Source organism: Jaculus jaculus, chromosome 7 (genome assembly GCF_020740685.1).
Source record: "Jaculus jaculus isolate mJacJac1 chromosome 7, mJacJac1.mat.Y.cur, whole genome shotgun sequence".
Taxonomy (NCBI): Eukaryota; Metazoa; Chordata; class Mammalia; order Rodentia; family Dipodidae; genus Jaculus; species Jaculus jaculus.
In genome coordinates, this window is record NC_059108.1 from 88,875,840 (window position 1) to 88,894,973 (window position 19,134).

Below are 19,134 nucleotides of genomic sequence, written 5' to 3' on the forward strand. Positions count from 1 at the left end.
GCATCAGTGTTTGTGATAGTTTGAATGTATACCCCTCCATAGACTCAAGAGTTATTAATACTTGGATTTATAGCAGTCTGGCTGGAAGAGGTGTTGTTGGGGGGTGGATCCTGTGGTCCAGCCTAAAGGTATGCAGAGTAGTCTGAACTCTACTTGGATCCCTACTGCTGGCTGCTGGTTCCCTGCTGTTTGCTGTCCCTTTGTGTCTGCTTGTGGTGCTGGCTGTGTGGTAGTGTCTCTCTGCTTGGATCTGTGAAAGGGGACCAGATTCTTCCACCATCAGTTGAAACTTCCCTGGATCTGTAATCTTCAAATAAATACCTTCCTTCCATAAACTGTGTCTGGTTTGGATGTTCATCCTAGTAACGTGGAGCTGACTACAACTGTATTTTATTAGAAAGGGGACAGTATAGAACTTTAATTACATGTCATAAATCATTTCTTGTAACAAGAAAGAACAATAATCCATGTAAGTATGGGGTTTATTTTCTATTGCTTCTCGATTTTATATCCAAATAAAAATATGTTTTAAGGCTAGGGAGATGGCTCAGCAGATAAGAGCGCTTACTTCACAATCATGAGGACTTGAATCAATCCACAACATGTATGTGAAAAGTTTAGTATAGTCACACATGCATGTAATCCCAGTGCTTAGGGAGGGAGGTGGCAGGAGCATTGCTGGGGTTCTCTGGTCAACTAGTTTAACAAAAAATTGAGGAGATCCAAGTTTAGCGAGATCTTTTGTCTCAGAAATAAAATAGAAGGGTGATAGAGGAGGACACACAGTGTTTTCTTCTAGCCTCCACAGCCATGGGCACAGGGCATCCATTTGTGCACATTTATGTATCACATGCACACCATACCACAATACTATACACACATCAAAAATGGAAAAGGGGCTGTAGGGATGGCTTAGCAGTTAAGGCATTTGCCTGCAAAGCCAAAGGACCCAGGTTCAATTCCCCAGGATCCACGTTAGACAGATGCACAAGAGGGCACAAGCTTCTGGAGTTTGTTTGCAGTGGCTGGAGGCTGTGGCATGCCCATTCTCTCTCCCTCTTTCTCTGTCAAATAAATAAAAAATATTTTTATTCTCACACAGAAGCCAGTAAGTTGAAAAGGAGACATAAAGGGTGGAGAAAGGAAGGGAGGAGGATACTTAATAGGTTGATATTGTATATATATAATTACAATGATTGTAATGGGGAGGTAATATGATTGAGAATGGAATTTCAAACGGGAAAGTGTGGGGGTGGGGAGGGAGGGAATTACCATGGGATATATTTTATAATCATGAAAAATGTTAATAAAAATTAAAAAATAAAAAAATAAAAAAAAATAATAAAAAAAATTTTTTTTTAAATGGAAAAAAGTATATTTAGTAAAGTATAACATGACTGTACAGTTATCTGAATATAAGGTATGTAAGCAAAATATTTATGTGTAAAAATCCAGCTATTCCACAGTAAAAGAATAAACATTTGAACTAAGTAGTTAGAATACAAAATGTATACCTGTATATTTTAAAAATGAAACATTAACTATATATATTAAGTATGTCCTTCTAGTAGGTGTTTCCTTCACGTATATAAATTATAAAGATTTATGATAATATTTATATAGTATTCTAATAGTAAGAGTATTGAAACATCTAACAGGAAACTTAAATTTTGATATGGTTATATTATGAAATATAATAAATGACTTTCTGGGTAATAGTTGATATACAAAATCCTTCATTTGCTCAAAATTAAGTGAAAGAAGCAATGGGAAATTGCATTTTAGTATGATTATGCTTAAAGCATTATTTATACATATATAAAAATGAGAGACAATTGTGGTCTTTAAGTAATACCAATTAATGTTTCTGTTAACCGCTTCTGACATTTTCAGGTCTTCTAAAATGAATGTGTACTAGATTCAGTTTATTTTTAGAAGAACTAAATATTTTTAAAATACATGATTTTTAAAGAAAGAAATTGTGCTGCAGTCTTAAAATAATTTCTGTGCTGTGTTTGAGAAATATACTATAAATGAAAGTTTTATGAAGACCATATGATGGCTGTAGTCCAGCCTTACCATTTAATTCTTACTGTCATGCTGTTTTTCTTATCTTTTAGAGTCCCTCCATATTTATTTTTATGTCTTCATGTGAATTATGTAACTTATGTGTATTAATCCATCATGTCTTCTCAGTTGACTTTATAATTCATAAGAATTTGAATCCAGTAGCATTGAACCCAGTTAAAACAAAATATGTCTAGTTTTATATAGGCAACTTGACCATCTGTGAATATGAAATGTCTCGTGGTCAGGTTAACCCATGTTCAAAGAATGTCTTTGACACAGAATAGTGATGGCATATCTTTGGGTGGCTATTATTCAGTCTCTCTGTACTTAACTTTTCTATGTAAAATGTGAATGTTAACTAATATACCAGATTATTTCATGGATTTCATATAATGTTTAAATGTACCAAGTATATAACTAGTTCTCAGAAAATTGTAGCTTCTATATTATATAATATTACTTTGTTATTTTTACCTTTATGAAATCCTTACATTTCCTGTAATGTCAACATGACCAGATGTCAGGAAAAGGCATGTGTGTATTTGGCTTTTCATAAAAACTAATAATTTACAGTTAGTAGACTTTAAGGGGAAAATTGAACCAAAAATTATAAAAGTTGGAAATAAAGGATTAGATTATAAAGAAAATGTCTGTTGACATGTATATAGTTAAAATAATAACACACCTTACTAAAATGTGAATCCATAATAAGAGAAATAGAATAAAAATGATTTGGGCTGTATTCCTATGACCAACTTAAATATATCCTATTATTTAGTTTCATTTGTTTCCTTTATTTTTTAAAAAAATATTTATTTTTATGTATTTATTTGACAGAGAAAGAGAGAGAGAAAAGAATAAGAATGGGTATGCTAGGGCCTCCAGCCACTGCAAATAAACTCCAGACACATGCGTCCCTTGTGCATCTATCTGGCTAATGTGGTTCCTAGGGAATCGAACCTGGATCCTTTGGCTTTGCAGGCAAACACCTTAACTGCTAAGCCATTCCTCCAGCCCTCCTGTATTTTTTTGTAGGTGTGAATATTGTCTTTATATTTAATATTACAAACATTTGAAATTCAGTTGTGTCTTCCATCATGATAAATTTAGATGTTCTACCAGGCTTAGTAGTGCATGATGCCTTCAATTCCAGCACTCTGGAGGCAGAGGTAGGAGGATCACTGTGAGCTTGAGGCTACCCTGAGACTACATAGTGAATTCTAGGTCAGCCTGGGCTAGAGCTAGGCCCTACCCCGAAAACACTAAGAAAAAAAATTTCCAGATGTTACCTTTCCTTTCTATTCATACAGGGCTATCGTTGTTGTCTTATCACTGGTACCTATTAGAAACAACTATTTTACCAGAACAATTTTACCAGTATTTACTGATGACCGATTAATGAGTCAATACTTGTAGTCATTGATTATACACCAACAAATAAAACAAATAAAATTGAGTATTTTTTCTTTTTAAAAAATAATTTGTTTATTTGAAACAGAAATAGAATGAGACAGAGAGTGAGTAAGGGTGTACCAGGGCTTCTTGCCACTGTAAATGAACTCCAGACTAGTTCACCACTTCATGGGTGCTGGAGAATTGAACCCAGACCATCAGTCTTTGCAAGCAAGTGCCTGTAACTACTGAACCATCTCTCTAGCCCTCAAGTATTTTCTTTCTTGCTTGCAATTCACTTCTCAATCATGGTGCCCTATACATCTGTAGGTAGTAGTTAAATGCTCACACCTTGGATTCAGATCTTTGTCTAATGTTTTCCTCATTTACCATATATAATGACAGTCTCACTAAACCTTGGTTAAAATGTGCTATGGTGGCTTTTATTTTTTAAGTTAATAGTGTTTATGAATGGCTTAACCCATAGAAGTTTCTCAGTAAATGGTGTGACTTTGTCACCATGTTGTTTTTCAAGATCTCTTCATCTATTTAAACACATATCACATTTATAACAGATTTGTAGTCAAACTTTATTTACTCTAGAATTGTTTAAACAAAGTTTGTTTTGCAATTTATTTACAATTCTTTTTTATGAATAGTTTACAAAGTGTCTTATTTACTATTTCATGGTCAGAGCTTTTCATTTTTCTTTGTTTTCACAATTAATGTTATTTAGAAAATTTTGAATATGAAACATTTTAATCTCTATAATAAGTTTGGAATGGTGGTGCACATCTATAATTCCAGCAATTGGAATGCTAAGGAATAAGAATTGACAGTTCAAAACTAGCCTGGCTACATAGATAACCTATCTTTAAAAAATTATAGGAACTGAAAATAAAGGGAATATATATATAGTAAATGGGTCTTACTTGTTTCTTTCCCTATATATCTTTTTTAGAAAATTTTTTATTTTATTGTGCCTATTTAGCACTTTTTGTGTTTTAAGTTACACATAATGTAATATAAGCTTGTATAACCTTTAAATACTAGGGGATATTTTCTAAATATACAGTAGAAACATTTTTCATTTTTAAAGTATTTTTCTCAACTAAAAAAGTGATCTTAAAATTATCAGATTTTTTGAAATTAGATTTAACTTAATAATAAATGATCATGTTTGCATCCCTTAATTTGCTCTTATGTCAGTGATGTGTTTTTCAGTTCTAAAAATAACTTGTTTAATTAAATGCTTTCTTGATTCTAGACATTTTCATGGTCATTGCATAGTACTTATTGTTTGTTTCATTGTTATACTGAATTTATAGCATATAGATGCTGTTTAAATTTTATATAACTGTATTTATTAGTTTTCCTGATGTTATTTTAGTGTTTAAAATATTTATATTTCTTCAAGAGCCTTATTTTTCTATTTCTTAAAAGCTCATGTTAGACCCTCTGCTTTATGTGTTAGTTATTTTTCTTTCTTGCATGTCATCCATTAAAGATTAGCTGTGGAAGGTTGGTGCATGGAGAGATTATGAATGACAGAACAACTCCTGTAGAATAATAATCAGTTTTTGGTATTTAATGCTGTTTGACTTTTGCAGACACATTTCTTATTAACCTTTGGTACAAAGAGAAATCCAGGTTCCTGATATCTCATGGAGAAGATGAATTTGAGATCCTCTTCCAATTAAATTGAAATAAAGCCAATATTGGGTTTTAGCTAAAAGAACCCCTTAGTTCCTAAGTCTGGTGTTTATATCTGTCTACCTATTTATCATCTATCTATCATTATATTTAACCTACTGCATTTCAACATGTAATTCAATGATTATATAAATTTCCAAGCTTTATCGTATTGACAATGCAACCACTCACATGGCCTTTTCTCTTTTAATACAGAAATTTTGCTCTACTACTAAATTTATTTATTTATTTATTTATTTTGGTTTTTTGAGGTAGGGTCTCACTCTAGCCCAGGCTGACCTGGAATTCACTATGGAGTCTCAGGGTGGCCTCGAACTCACGGCAATCCTCCTACCTCTGCCTCCCGAGTGCTGGGATTAAAGGCGTGCACCACTATGCCCGGCTACTACTTCTAAATTTAAATTGTTTTGCATATAAAGAGAACTTTTGCCCATCCCTTCTTATTGCAGAGAATGTACTTCTGTTTAGGTGGAGAGGGCAGAACTTTAAATGATGTTTTAAAATATTTAATTAATTTATTTGAGAGAGAGTGCTCACCAAATAGAGAAAATGGACACACCTGGGCCTCTAGCCATTGCAAAAGAACTCAGACACATGTGTTACCTTGTGCATCTTGTTTACATGGGTATTGGGGAATTGAACCTGGGTCCCTAGGCTTTGTAGGCAAGTGCCTTAACCGCCAAGACATTTCTCCAGACCCCTTAGCTGATTTTTTAGAACATAACATCCTGGAAATATACAGCTTGAGTTTTTCTGTTGCCATTAACTGTTGATGTAAATATTAGAGCTATAGATAGGCAACCTAGCAATGTGTATTATAACATATCAAAACATTTCATCTAAGTCACATGGAAAAATAATATGTATCATTAAAACAAATATTTATCACTGAAGCAGACCAAAATGAACACAACATGGCTCAGGGAAATTTTGCTGAAGAGGGGGTGCAAAGAATGTCAGAACCACATGTTGGGTCATGATATGCACACATTTATCCTACCCATAACTGTGGGCTGACTCCAGAATGCATGACCCATATACCTCAACAAGGAGGGGCCAAGGGGAGGGGTAGGTAATAGATGAGCCTAATAATGGTACCAAATTGACTGTGTTTGCTGAGTACAAAGCTAATTAATAAAAAATAATAATTTAAAAATATTTATGTTTTTCTCTTATAGAAAGTTTTTTTTTTTAATTATACTTCAGTTGAGTTAGATTTTCTTAGGGCTGTGTGAACAAATGCCTGTTCACCCAGATAGGGTATCACCAGCAGACCAAAGAGCTGATCCTCCTTATTGTAGCTGGGAAGACCAGTGAGTTTAATTGGGGTTACTCAAAGGAACATGGGCAATTTATAGGTTGCTACATCACAGAAGAAAAACCCATTTCCTCCCCTGCAGTCATCAACCTATTAAGTACTCTCAGGGAGGGATAGGGCCTCTTGAGTGTGATATGCTACCTTGTGAAGCACCCTAGCTGTTTCCTAAGCCATCTATCCCCTCCAAGAGAGAGGAGTGGACCCAGTCTTTTGAACGTCTTATATGAGAAATCAGAACTGCTCTGATTTCCAAGACCACAACAAGCATGCCAAGCCCAGAGGAGAGCATTCCACAGCTACCATATCTCAGCTTATAGTTGCCACCTAAAGTTTAAGAAGTGCAAGAATACGTGGGAGGAAAAGAGTTTTATTTGTACATTGATTAAATGTAAATAGGCTTTCATCTAACACATGGCTGCCTGAACAGTATTAAAGAGTAGTGGAACATTACTTGTATATTATTTTTTACAGGTTGATTTTTAATTTGTAAGGAAATAACATTTCAAGAATGTAGCCAGTAATGTCAGATGAAACAAAAAGACTCCTTTCTGTAATGAGTAGCAATGCTGGCAAACTGTTGATTATGTTACTATCTTTGCTACAGAATTCCATAGATATGAATTAGGATGAATTTTGGTAGGTGCCAGGCCAAATGTCCATTTTATACTATGCCTGGCAAAGGTCTTTTCCTCCCTTTCCCTCTACTTTCCTTCATTTCTTTTGCATAAATAAAAGTTGAGCTGGGTGTGGTGGATTGCTGTGAGTTTGAGGCCATCCTGAGATGACATAGTGAATTGTAGGTCAAGACCCTACCTTGAATAACAAAAAGAAAAAAAATCAACAAACATTAGATATGGCATGCTGGAAGTAAGCATGATATAAAGTATTTGAGAATATATGGAATTAGTGTATTTGAAATTAAAAATATCAAAGAAAATGATTCAGAATGACCTTAACATTTTTGTCTGCTTAATAAATATTCTAAAGAGAAAATAGTGTTAGGAAGTGTTTAAAAAATTATAGTGTTTTATTGACTTTATTGAAATTTATTATATTCTTTGTAGTAAGCAGGTAAATTACTTGTTAAAATATATTTTTTAAAAAGCCAAAGATTAGCCGGGCATGGTGGTGCACACCTTTAATCCCAGCACTTGGGAAGAAGAGGTAGGAATATCACTGTGAGTTCGAGGCTACCCTGAGACTCCATAGTGAATTCCAGGTCAGCCTGGGCTGGAGTGAGACCCGACCTCGGACCCCCCCCCAAAAAAAAAAAGCCAAAGATTACTAATATTGATTTCAATTTTTTTTTGTTGTTTTGTTTTTTTCAAGGTAGGGTCTCACTCCAGCCCAGGCTGACCTGGAGTTCACTATGGAGTCTCAGGGTGGCCTCAAACTCACGGCAATCCTCCTTCCTACTCCTGCCTCCCGAGTGCTGGGATTAAAGTCGTGCGTCACCACACCCAGCTTTTTAAATTCTCTCTCTTTTTTTAAGTGTAGAGAGGCTTTATTAGATTAAAGAAAGAAAGAAGAAAAAGTATGAAGAACTTCTGCCCATGGGGAGGCGGCAGGGGTTAAAGCCCCTGAAATTAATTCTTAAGAATAAACATCTCATCCATGTTGAGTGTAGGTATAAATCTAATAATATATTAAATCTTTGAATGTTAATGAAGAATATTTTTAAAATATTTCTATATTTTCTGAGTTATTTATGTAAACATATGTATTTGATATAATAAAAATTTCATGTTTTATAGTTTTCTTATATAATTTCTAATTGGTATTTTCTAATTAGTAATGCTGCTTTTTGACAGCATATATTATGATTTTTATATACTGAGTTTATTTTTTAAGTTTTTTTTTTTTTTTTAATTTATGAGAGAGGAGAGGATGGGCATGCCAGAAGTTCCTGTTGCTGCAGATGAACTCCAGATACATGTTCCATTTTGTGTGTGTCGCTTAAAAGGATGCTAGGGAAGTAAACCTGACCTGTCAGGCATTGCAACCTAGTTCCTTTAATCACTGCAGTATCTTGCCAGCCCTGAGCTGAGTTTTAAAGTTTTTAGACAATGCTAAGAAGTTTCTGTAGTTATAAAAGTGTATAATGATTCATGTTCAAAGATGTTCATTACAGACTTGTATGTGGTGGATACTTGGACATAGTGCACATGCAATATTAGAAATCTTGGAAGCATTTCAGTTAAATAAAGCCTAAATGATCAACTGTGATACACTGTTTTACATATTTTGACAAACATTGGAAATGTAGAAACACAGTCTGTTTTTGTTATATACATTATACAAAAATCTATTTCTGTCTTCATTTTTATAGTGAGCCTTTATTTTTTTCCTACTGCAAAATGTGGTTTAAAAATTAACTGTATGGCTGGGCATGGTGGTGCACGCCTTTAATCCCAGCACTCGGGAGGCAGAGGTAGGAGGATCGCCATGAGTTCAAGGCCACCCTGAGAGTACATAGTGAATTCCAGGTCAGCCTGGACCTGAGTGAAACCCTACCTCAAAAAACAAAACAAAACAAAACAAGAAATTAACTGTATGAAGTGTTGAAAAATCAAAACCAATTTTACTTTTGGCCTGGGCATTTTCCATCTGTTTAAAATTGTTCAATAAATTATGCAAAGAAAGATAAATTATAATCTTAAAGCATATTAAGAGATGTAATGTTCATGGTTAGGAATATCCATGTTGTCTTCTCATGAAACACTAATTAAACATTTACAAGGAATCAGTTTTACATTATCATAAATCTCCCATAAGTGGTTAGCTATTATGTAAAACTGTAATAATAGATATTATAGAATTTGAGATTGTTCATAAAGGCTAGTCTTTTACTTAACTATTATTTATACTACTGTTACTTTGAATGAAGATATTAATTGTATTCAGTAACATTATTTAATGTTTAAAATCTTAATGATTTCTTCCCTCTCTTTAATTTAGATTTTATATTTATATAACTGCCATGAGGATGGTAATAGATTCTTGTGCTGAGATATATTTGTCCTCCAAATTACATTATTTAGAGAATCGTGATCCAGTTTAAACGAGAATGTTTTTCAATATACTGTCTAATTCCTACTGTATTTTAAAAGTAGTTTGAAAACTGTAGATTATGGGTTTGTCAATAGACTTGGGTTCTACTAAGAAAATATGTACTCTGTCGTGACTCAATAAACTCATGCTTAGTATGGTTCAGCTTCTTCATATTTATTCTTGCCCATATTAGAAAACAATTAGCTTACTAAACAAATTTGAGTATTTGGTAGTGGTGGAGTGAGGGTGATCCTCTCTGAATCTTTCTCATTTGACTAAGAATTACAGGATATTTGATAACCATGTTTAAAAATGGAGATATCCAAATATTATTGTAAACACCCAATGATTTGTTTTACCTACAATATAAGTATTTTACTTGGTTGGCTTACATAGTAGCTAATAATATTTGTTAATGTAATTTAACTGCTGTGAACCTTTACTGAACAAATATTGAAATTTATTCAAGTCAAAGAAAGAGAATCTCTAATGACTTTTGTTAAAGCTTCTATTTAATAGTTAAGGAGAAAAGTTTGTATGACATACGAGATGCAATTAACAGTAGATTTTACATTTAATAAAAAGGAAGAAGCATGCGTATTTGCTTTATTCATTCCATCATAATTTGCATTAGAGCTGTGGGTGTTTAATGAGCAAATTCCATCTAAAATGCTATATTGATTTTCTAGTGAACTTTGTAATAGTCACCTACCTTGGAAAAGCTCAGTGTTTACAATTAAGTTTTCTTTACTAAAAATCTTTGAGAGTTGCAAATTGATCCTTTAAAAGTATAAAATTATAGAAAGAATTGAGGTTTTCATAACCAAAAAATTTCACATGTAAAAAATTAATAGATGTTTAAAATTCCTATTCAGGAATACCTTAATTCTGAAAAGCAATTATTTTTTAAGTTAATTAATTAATGTGTGTGGAGAGGTCTCTTGCTGCTGCAAACAAATGCCTGTCCAGCTGTATGTGTTTGGAGGGGGGAGGGCTGGGGAATTAAACCCTGGCTGGCAGGCTTTGTAATCAAGCACCTATTACTGCTAAACCATCTCCCCAGCCTAACATTCTTATTTATAAATCATAAATGAATATTGTATTTGTGGGATATATGTGTCTTGAGCATTTTGAAATTTCATTATCAGACACCTAAATGGTGCTCTTCTTGAAACACACTTGTATATGGTGGGGTTTTGAATTGTAAGGCTAGTTTTTCTTGATAATACAGAACCAGGTAAGTCTTCCATAGAAGGCATTTTTACCATTAAGCATAGAGATGAGTGACTTGTTAATTTTTAGCCTTACTCCTTTTCTCAGGTGCTATTGTATGAAAAGTGAAACACAACTTGGATTGAATGTCACTTTATAAAGATGTGATCACATGAGAGTTGTCTGTGTTGGTGTATTCAGGAGAGTTTTGAGTTCAAAGCCAGCTTGGGTTGTTATAGAAAGACCTTATCTCAAGAAACAAATAAACCAAGGCTCTAGGACTGTTCATTTTTTTTCAGTCTTTTCTTTCTGTGGTTCTGATCAAATACTTTTTACTGATTTATCTTCAATTTCACTGACATTTTCTATTTTCACTGACCTTTTAAATATTTTCTAGTTAGGCAATCAGGTAAGCCTTTTAATTTGGTTGTTTTATTTCTTAAGTGTAAAATTTATACTTGGTTTTTTGTGTGTACATGTATGCTTGTGTATATGTGTGTGTGTGTGAATGCATGTGTGGATGAGCATAAACGAGTGTGCATATGCATGTGGAGCAGAGAGAGCAATCATGTGTCATTCCTGGTACATGTTGTCTACCTCTTTGGGATTGGTCTTATTATTGTTCCTATTGACCTGAATCTCACCAGTCAGGCTAGACCAGTGGCTATTGAGTTCTAAGGCAATGCCTGTCTCTCTTTCAACATTGTATTTGCAGTACACACTACTATGCCCCTCAAACTGGGTATCATACTCAGGCCCTCACACTTACAATACAAGCATATTACTGACTTAGCTATCTCCAGATTGCATTTGGTTGTTTTTTACTCATTTTTTTTTTCCCTGATGTAGGGTCTCACTGTAACTCAGGCTGACCTGGAACTTAATATATAGTCTTAGGGTAGTCTTGAACTCATGACAATCCTCCTACCTCTGCCTCCTGAGTACAGGAATTAAAGGCCACCACGCCTGGCTCCTTTTTCTGTTTTTATTTATTTTTCAGTTCATTTATTCATTTGACAGAGAAAAAGAGAGAGAGAGAGAGAGAATGGGCACTCCAGGGCCTCCAGCCACTGCAAATGAACTCCAGATGTGTGCGCCCCTTGTATATCTGGCTAACCTGTGTCCTGGGGAATCGAACCTGGGTCCTTTGGCTTTGTAACCAAATGCCTTGACTGCTAAGCCATCCCTCCAGCCCTGTTTTTATTTTTTAAGAGTACAAGTAGACTGAGGATTGAATCCACCTCGTTTATGCTAAACTTGCAGTCTACCACTGCACTATACTTATAGCCCCTGTTTCCTTTTTCTTCACTGCTTGATGCTTTTCTCATTCCATTTAAAGAATTTGTCAGTGCTTTTAACTTCTCATGTATGTTGAGATTTTTGTGTAATTTATGGATTTTTTTCAAGTAATTTTTAATTTACCATTGAGTTTTTCCACCTTACCTTTAAAGGTCTTTGGCTTTATTTACATCACATTGCTGGTTTAGCTGTTGGTTAGTATTAGGCCACTCACTTGTAGTTGTGGCTCCAATGTCAGTCAGATTTGTCCTTTGTGTTCTGAGCTAACAGTAAGTCTGGAACCCGGGATGGAGTGCTTTTGTTGCTGTTTTTCATTAGCCAACTCATAAGATTTTTAGAATCTTGATATAAATCATATCATGCATATATGGGGCAGGCTCATAAACAACATCTATGATGTTGCTTTTCTTTGGTCCTTCCTCTTATATATCTTTCTTTTTGGATTTTTTAGGTCACTTTTTTATGCTAGGCATAAACATCTAATCTTTATTATTGTTTCATAGGAGCAGGAGGACAGAAAGAAAAGCTATATATTATTGTCTTTAGAGCCATCAAGTGGAGAAGAAAGTTAAGCTCTTGTACCATATATTTTTAGTCCTGTGCTTTGACCTGACCCACTGATTTCATTGTGAGGTATCTGGGGGTCTGAATAATTCAAAATAGAGAAAAGAGAACATCAAGATTCCATCCTTAGTGCTCTCAACTTAAGCATGGGGTGGGGGGCAAGACCTGAGTTCCATTCCCCAGGACTTATATAAAATGTTGGGTGTGGTCATGCAAGTCTATAACTTGTCTGGGTGGCAACTGTCACATACGTGTATACATCACACATAACACCTCTCCCTCCCTCCCTCCCTCGCTCGTGCACGTGCACTGGCTCTCTCTCTACACACACACACACACACACACACACACACACACACACACACACATGTATGTATATAATAATTCCCTCTTTGGGGTTTCTGAGCTCTTGGCATTGTCTCTAACCACAACATGATATTTTTGCAAATTGTTCATGTTTCATAATGCTCCTTTCCAAGGAAAGTATAATGGTGAATTTATGTGTATACAAGTTATTTGAATTCTAGTACCATTCTTGGTTAAATAGCTTTGCCATGAGTCTATGTTTTATAATTGTGTTTGTTAGAAGAAAGTATAGCAGATATTTAGTCCATATAACCCAGAACTAGAGCTGGACTTTTGGGATGGAGAGATGGCTTAGCAGTTTAGGCATTTGTCTATAAAGCCAAATGACCCAGGTTTGATTCCCCAGGACCCATGTAAGCCAGATGCACAGGGTGTTACATGTGTCTGGAGTTTGTTTGCAGTGGCTGGAGGCCTTTGTAACCCATTCTCTATCGGCTTCTTCCTCCCCATAAATAAATAAATAAATAAACAAACAAACAAATAAATAAATAAATATTGTCACTGGACTAAAGATCTGCTTTTCCTCAAATGCCAGTTAATCCTTCCCCCCACCCCTGAATTATTATGGTAATAGTGAAGAGTAATTTATCTCTAAACTTCATGAAGACTATACTGTTGATAGTTTGAGGGATAATGTACTCAATTTGGCTGTTTCATTTAGGTGTTCCTTTCTGAATTTCTGTCTATGTTTGACACTTAGGTCCTGTTATCTTACACTTTTGTTAGGGCTAGCCCATTTAGTTTCATTCTTTTCTATTTCTATCCTTTTTATCTCCCTTAAGGATTTTATTATTTTTCACCCAGATTATTATAGGAATCTAATATTAGATTAAATAATAGTACAATCAAAATCTCATATTTTACATGCAGAACTTTTACCATGGGGAGTTTTCTCCTAAAACATAGTACTGGACAAATTGTTACTAGTGTAGAAGTCCTCTAGTATAATACATAAATTCTAGGTTGACATGTGTATTTATTTCTATATGCTTAAAAGTTTCAGAGAATACATAATTTGTGAGAGTTGTTGAAGTGAATTTTTATTTATATAACTTCTATAGACTTTTTATTTTCACTCTTGCCCAACTATTTTCTCACCTTCATACTAGAATATTCTTTTTCAAACATAAAATTTTTGCTTCATTTCCATGTTCAGATTATTTCAAGAGCTTCTATCATGCTTATGCAATATCTAAAGTCTTTAATTTAGCTTGCAAGGCCCAGTATGATTTCATACAACTCTCATTCTTGCTTACTGTACTCTAGTTATACTGTCCTTCTGTTGTTCCTCAAATTGTCTAAGGCTTTGAACTTTTAATTCTCCTGTGTATTTTGTCTATCTCAACCATCCATACTAGGTAGATAGAGATAGAGCTTTTGTGTGTCTTCTTCTGTACTATACCTTCCTTTCTTTGAGTACTTTGAAGTGTTTCCGATTTTAAGAGGTCTTTCCTAATTACCCTCTCAAAAATAGTTTATTTTATTCCCAGTCTGTCATATTATTCTTTGTTTTCTCATACAGTCTTTTGTCTTAAAGCCTTTATTACTACCTGTTTCTACTGTCCCATCATCCATCTGTCTATCTCCTTATCATTTATCATTTAATCTGTCATCTATCTACCTAACTACCTATCATCTAAATCATTTAATTTGTCTATCATTTATCACCTTTCATCTGTCTATGTAATCTAATCTTCTTCCTATTTTTCACTTTAGTGCCCATCTTCCTATATATAAAGTACACTGCTGAATGCTGAGGACTTCTTAGGCTACAATATTCGTAGACCTTATAGAAGATGAATGACAGACAGAGAAGTTGGATAAATATTCAGGGACTGAATGAATGGATGTGTTTATTTATTTATTTGTTCATTTGACAGAGAAAGAGGAAGTCATAAGAATGAGCATGCCAGCACCTCCAGCCACTGCAGACAAACTCCAGATGCATGCACCTCCTTGTGCATCTGGCTAACATGGGTCCTGGGGAATTGAACATGGGTCCTTTGGCTTTGCAGGCAAACGACTTAACCACTAAGCCTTCCCTCCAGCCCTGGATTTATTTCTTATGCTTAAGTCTCATTTTTCTGAAGTTGTTTTGCTGTTGTTTTCCTGTAGCATGTTAGATTTATACCTCTGTCTTTGTTTTTGACATATGATCAATCACCATGTATACCATCTAGCCTCAGACTCTGTAGAAATAAGACTGACCTTGAACTCTTTTAAAAAAATATTTTATTTTTATTTGTTTGAGAGACAGAAAGAGGGAGGGAGGGAGGAAGGGAGGGAGGGAGGGAGGGGGAGAGAATGGGCATGCCAGGGCATCCAGCCACTGCAAACAAATTCCAGATGCATGTTGCCACCTTGTGTATCTGGCTTATGTGGGTCCTGGAGAATCAAACCTAGGTCCTTTGGCTTTGCAAGCAAGTGCCTTAATTGCTAACTCTTCTCTCCAGCTCGATCTTAAACTCTTCATCCTTCTATGACTATTTCCTAACTGTTGAGATTATAGCTGTTTGCCACTATATCTGGTTTCTTTGGTGCTGGGGACTTGGGGTCATGCTTGTTAGGCAAGCACTCTGTGAACTTAGCTACATCCCCAGCCCTTTATTGTTGCCTAATGTTTTTTTTTTAATCTTATTTTTTCTCAATTTTTTTAAAAACATTTTCTATGATTATCAAAAATATCCCATGGTAATGCCCTCCCTCCCCCACTTTTCCCCTTTGAAATTCCATTCTCCATCATATCCCCTCCCCATCTCAATAAGTCTCTTTTATTTTGTTGTCGTGATCTTTCCCTCTTCTTTTGATGGTCTTGTGTAGGTAGTGTCAGGCACTAGGAGGTCATGAATATCGAGGCCATTTTATGTCTGGAGGGAGCACATTGTAAGGAGTCCTACCCTTCCTTTGGCTTTTACATTCTTTCCGCCACCTCTTCCCCATTAGACCCTGAGCCTTGGAAGGTGTGATCGAGATATTACTTGGTACTCTAGTCACTTCTTTCCGGCACCATGATACCTTCTGAGTCATCCAAAGGTCACTGCCATCTGAAAAAAGAAGATTCTTTACCCAAAGTGAGAGTAGCATTAATATAAGGGTATGAATATTAAGAGAAGTGCTTACTGGGCAGTTTGATAAGCATAGTATATGCACTTATCCAGACATCTGCAGATGTTACACCCCTAGGGCTCATGACAACCCTTGGAGCAGGCCTCCAGTCCAGTTGGAGGGCAGTTGGTTTCCACCATGACAGATGTGCCACTATTGCACCCATTGGCTCATTTGGCCTGGCTGGCCAAATATAAGGCTTGTAGCATCCACTATTGAGTATCTTCACTGGTGGTATCTCTTTCTCCCATTGAACTGCATGTGCCTTTTTTTTTTTTTTTTTTTTTTTTGGTTTTTCAAGGTAGGGTCTCACTCTAGCCCAGGTTTACCTGGAATTCACTGTGGAGTCTCAGGCTGGCCTCGAACTCATGGTGATCCTCCTACCTCTGCCTCCGAAGTGCTGGGATTAAAGGCGTGCGCCACCACTCCCGGCTTAACGTTTTAATAATATGTTTTAAAAGGTGTTGGGTCCCAAGAAATTGTGTTAAAAAAGGGTAATATCAGATAATGCCAGAGCTTCTCATAACAGTGTTATGTAATGCCATTTGTACTATAACATGTTACAGTGGTATGTGCTCTGTTAGTATGCAATGAATGCTAAGTTAGTATGCTCTTGATTGAAATATCCTAAATTTGGTGTCAATCATTTCTATGCACATTATTTTTACTAGTTGTGTATATACATAAATAGTAGGTAGAGTTGTTTTAGTTTATAACTTTTTATTTCAACATTTTATTTTGTAAGTTTATCTGCTTACTCATGGTTAATTCCTTTTTATGTCAGGGAGATTTCCATTCTGAAGTTATTTGATTTTGCTATATTGACAGACGTTTGATTTATTTTCATTTTTTAAAATTTTTTGTCTTTATTTTTATTACTTATTTGAGAGCAATAGCCAGACACAGAGAGAAAGATGCGGGGGGGGGGGGGAGGGTTAGGTAGGGAAGAAGAGAGAGAATGGTCACACCAGGGACTCCAACCACTGCAAACGAAGTCCAGATGCTTGCTCCACCTCGTGCATGAATTCTTCATACTACATACCAAAGGTGATATATATGTATATGACACAAGTTAGGTGCAAATCAAACTTTAGTAAATACGGTTAGATTTTTCTTATATGGCTACAATGTTTATTTCTTTTTCACACTGTTGCTTATTGTTAGACCTTTTAAATTTTTTCCCTTTTGTGTGTGTGAAATTTTATCTTTATTTCCAATTGCTAACAAGCTTACTCAAGCAATTAATTGATGCTACTTTAATTGAATAGAATGGCTCTCCTTAAAATAATTAATTAATTTTGCTTTTTGGCTGAATATATGCATTGATCCTTTATTTTCCTTGCTTATGGTTTTTTTGTTTTGGTAGCTCTGGTTGAAGAAGTGTACTTCGCGCAGCGGGAACGTGATGCAGCTATTATGTGTAGACTGCAATTAGCCATCAGGGAGAGAGATGATGCAATTGCAAGAGCCAAACATATGGAAATGTCTCTAAATGTGTATGTATACATTTAAAATCATATATTATTTGGGCACGTTTATAAAATGCTTGGCTTCCTGTGGCTGTTGCATATTTAAAAATGTTACTAATTCTTATTGTTATATTAGGACATCTTATGTCCCCATGATGTTTTTACTTAAAATAAGAAAAAAAAAACTTTGACATGGTAGTTTTCCTGTCAGGAGTAATAATGAAGATCTTAAAAGTAAAACGGAATTAAACATTATCTCTACAACTTACTTTCTGTATAGTTTTGTTGTCAGTGTAGTTACCCTTCCTTCCCTTGTAATTCCTTTTTTCTTATCTCCTCTCCACCTTAGTATCACATTCTTTTTTTTTTTTTTTTTTTGGTTTTTCGAGGTAGGGTCTCACTCTGGCTCAGGGTGACAGTATCACATTCTTGATTTATTTCAGGTCTGAGTTCTTTCATTATATTCTGTTCATTTTCTCTGTTCCTGTGGACCAGTTTTGATTTCTTTCAGTGTTGGCTAATACATGTTAGTGACACTTGGAATGGGGTTGAGTAAGAGTTTATATTGGAATCAAAGTCAACAGTGGAACACACTGAGTAAAACAATGTCCTAGAAATAAGTAATTCTCAAATTGTAACTTCTTGGAAGTTCTTCATACTGCAGACTTTTGTTTAATAAGTTTTGTGGTGGGACCTGAGATTCTCCCCGAATGTATGGATACCACTAGTCCAAGGAAATGCTTTTAGCAGTGTTAACTGTAAAGTTAGACAGCATGTACTCTAAGGTTTAATAATGTGCATGTGTTCTTTGCCCATTGTTAAGGTAGGTTCCCTTTTAATAGTCACATAATAATTGTGAAGTAATTGTCTCCTCATATTTAAAGAGGGAAGAGTCATGTAATTCATTATAATGTGCTTTGGAGCCTTCAAATTATTCTTAGAACTCTAGTTCTTCATAAAGTATGCAACACATTATTGTGAACTACAACTACTTTGCTGTGCTGTAAAGCACTAGAATTTATTCTATATAACTGTCTTTGTATTTGTTATCCATAGTCCTTCTAACCCCCACCCTCCCTAGCTTCCTTAGCTTCCTCAGATTTCTTTGAGACTCAATTATTGATCCATTCAATGAATAAAATAGCACCTATCTTTTTCAAGTTGTTAGGACTAATTGACCTAAATATCAAAATATATCTAGCTCACAGCAAGTTTTAAATATGTGTTACTTGAATTTAAGAGTAATAATCAGTTGAAATGAAACTTAGGAAAATGTTGAACTTTGGAATGTTTTCTCTCAATTTGAAATTAACTCCCTGGAGGTTAGGAAGGAACATGAAATTAAAAGGAGAACTGTTGCACATGTGAAAGTGGAAATGTGGGGGGAGATAAGAGGAAACAGGAAGAGAGGTAAAAAGCTAAAGATGTGAATATGATCGGTTAAATGTATGGAAATGTCATAATTATACCCCATTCTTTTAAAATAATTAAAAATTTAAGAAGAAATATTAATTTCTTAATGATTCTCCTAATTATTGGAAAAAATATCAAGGTGTTAAATCAGTTTTTTTTGTG

At 34.9% G+C, this 19,134-nt stretch overlaps 1 protein-coding gene across 9 annotated transcripts in view; it reads left to right on the plus strand.

The window, feature by feature from the left end:
• The window catches only part of Mipol1 (mirror-image polydactyly 1), a 378,948-nt gene that overhangs the window by 133,918 nt on the left and 225,896 nt on the right, over positions 1-19,134 (plus strand). For all 9 annotated transcript variants that reach the window (XM_045155139.1, XM_045155144.1, XM_045155143.1 and 6 more), the window contains one exon: positions 17,457-17,586. In XM_045155139.1, coding sequence (XP_045011074.1) covers positions 17,457-17,586 — 130 coding nt within the window. The remainder of the gene's footprint in view (positions 1-17,456; positions 17,587-19,134) is intronic.